This window comes from Portunus trituberculatus, chromosome 31, assembly GCF_017591435.1.
Source record: "Portunus trituberculatus isolate SZX2019 chromosome 31, ASM1759143v1, whole genome shotgun sequence".
NCBI lineage: Eukaryota > Metazoa > Arthropoda > Malacostraca > Decapoda > Portunidae > Portunus > Portunus trituberculatus.
This window is the reverse complement of record NC_059285.1, coordinates 7386629-7389145: the sequence shown is the minus strand read 5'-3', so window position 1 is coordinate 7389145 and position 2517 is coordinate 7386629. Positions and strand designations below refer to the sequence as shown.

The window sequence follows — 2517 nt, the reverse complement described above, 5'->3', positions numbered from 1 at the left end:
CTTCATTTCCTGTACTTTGTGTTCCTCTTTCTCTCAGTTTCTATCGCGCTTCCTGTCCTGTGCTTCGTTGGGATTCTCCTCTTCCTTCTTTTAACTGCTCGTCCTTTTAGTGCTTCATTGCTGCCTCTTCCTCTCGTCTTACTCTCCATTCTTCCCCTTTATCGCTTCTGTTGTGTCCTGTTGTGCTTCATTGGGATTCTTCACTTCCTTCTTTTACTACTTCTTATGCTTTTAGTGCTTCTATATCTTCTAGTATAGTTCTTTTTAATTTCCTTGTCACCCTTCCATCCTTCTTAGTGGTTTTCTTCCTTTTAATTTTTGTGGTCTTATCCTTATTCTATATTCCTTGTCTCCTTTCCATCAACCTCCAGTCAATCTCCTTCACTTTCCTACTGTTTCAACTCTTTTATCTCCCTATTTATTCTTCTTTAATCTTCCCTTATTTCATCCTTGCATCTCCCCATGCATCCTGATTCCCCACCATACCTCTGCCCTGTTCCAACTTTTTCACCTCTCGTCTATCCCAGCTCCCTTATTCCCCCTGCTCCGCTTCCCTCTCTTCCATCCTCCTCCCTCGCCTCTGCATCATTCCTTTCCGGTAAATCAGTCTAGTTTGGCCTCGTATATGGTTGAGGGGCGGCGGGATGCGCGGCTCAAGGTATGGGAAGGGACATATAAACAAGCTTTACCTTATCTCCTCCAGCTCCTACCGTCACCCTTTGCCACACCAATAGCCCCCATCAAACTGTCAGTCTGCTGCAGCACTTCTCCAGTTTTGTAGTTTTCGCCAGCTTTCTACAGCTCCGTAGATCTCCCGGAGCTGTATTCTAAAGACCTTCCTATCAGTTCTGTAGTTTCTCGTGGCTTTTTACAGCTTCCTACAGCCTCCTAAAGCTCCCAGCACTCTTACAGATCCTCAGACACCCCAGCAGCCCTCCTGTAGCCCATTAAGACGACGCCAGACACACGCCACGGAGTATTGCTCGTCCTCGCCCTGCTATGTACTGAGGCGTGGGGTCTCCGCTTTAAGCACTGCGCTATCCCGTCTTTCTCTACGGCTCACAGTCCCACGGCTGAGGCAAGGGAGCGCCGACCCCCTAGTGAACAGCACACCAGCGCCCTTGTGGCTCGGAGATGGGGTCTGCCCGAGCTGTGATGACGCAATTGGTCTTATTGATGACCTGCTCGTTAAGGGATGATAGCTATTACCCTGGCCGACAGATGGCGGGGATGTCTCTCTACCGCCTGCCTGCCTATTCGCTTGCCGGCCTGTCTACCACCACCACCACCACCACCACCACCACCACCACCACCCATGTACTACACTCACGCCCAACTTTTTTCCCCTTCCCCTCCTTTCTCGTCCCACGCCTGCTGGGTTCTTCATTCCCTCGCTTCCATCCTCCTTGCTTTCCTTATCCTTTTATATTTTGTTGCCTTCCTGCCTTCCCTATACATCAATACCCCTTCTTATTTTCATGAGCTATCTTAATTTTTGCTAGAGGGAGAGAGAGAGAGAGAGAGAGAGAGAGAGAGAGAGAGAGAGAGAGAGAGCACATAACCATAATATTAACGATTGAACAATACTCGTATACCAGATGTCAGAGAGAGAGAGAGAGAGAGAGAGAGAGAGAGAGAGAGAGAGAGAGAGAGAGAGAGAAAAGGAGAAAAGAAAAGAAACAAGTGATCCATCTATTATATTAACGTATAATATTATCGTGTGAAACTAAACTATAATACAAAACAAATCTCGAGAGCGCACAAAGTCACCAACACACAAAAGAAGAAAGAGAAGGAAAGAGAAAGAACACAACTCACATATGACTGGAGGCAATAAGGGAGATAACAAGCGAGGAACAGAGCAGCAGCTGATTATGGCGAAGGCGTGAAGCACTCAATGAGGGGAAGGAGACAAGGACGCGGAGAGCAGCTGCGTAACCCTGGCGTGGAGGACAGAGGTGATGAACGACTGAGTGAGGAGACTAATCCTAACAGATGGAGTGTGTCAGAGGTGGAGGAGGAGGAGCACGGGTACGAGGAAGATCATGAGGAATAGGAAGTGGTGGTGGTGGTGGTGGTAGTGGAGAAGCACCAACACTACCACAAACACCACCACCACTACTACTACACTATTACTACTACTACTACTACTATACTACTACTACTACTACTACTACTACTACTACTACTACTACCACGAGCATTAGGAGAATAAGAGACTATGAGAAAGAGAAGGAAAGAAATATTTTTTTTCCTGACGGGGAAGGAAAACAGAAACAGTATTAACAAGAACTGGAAAGAAAAAATCTATTCTATTTTCGAGGAAAAGAAGAAAGAACAAGAAGGAAGAACAACAAAAACGAGACTAGGAGAAAGGAAAAACAACAAAACAAAATTGAGTAAGAAGATCAGCATTCTGTTTACAAAAAGGGTAAACAGAGAAACAGAAGAATGAAGAACAGAGGCAGGAGGAGGAGGAGGAAGAGAGGGAAAGAACAGAACATATATAATTCTACT

The 2517-nt window shown here is 46.1% G+C and overlaps 1 protein-coding gene across 1 annotated transcript in view; it reads left to right on the top strand.

Moving 5' to 3' along the window:
• LOC123511617 (uncharacterized protein DDB_G0271670-like) overlaps positions 1–1156 on the top strand; it is a gene marked incomplete at its 5' end in the record, with an annotated part of 22472 nt that extends 21316 nt beyond the window's left edge. The window contains 2 exons of the mRNA XM_045267645.1: positions 875–976; positions 1066–1156. Coding sequence (XP_045123580.1) covers positions 875–976; positions 1066–1156 — 193 coding nt within the window. The remainder of the gene's footprint in view (positions 1–874; positions 977–1065) is intronic.
• Between the last annotated feature and the right edge of the window lie 1361 nt (positions 1157–2517).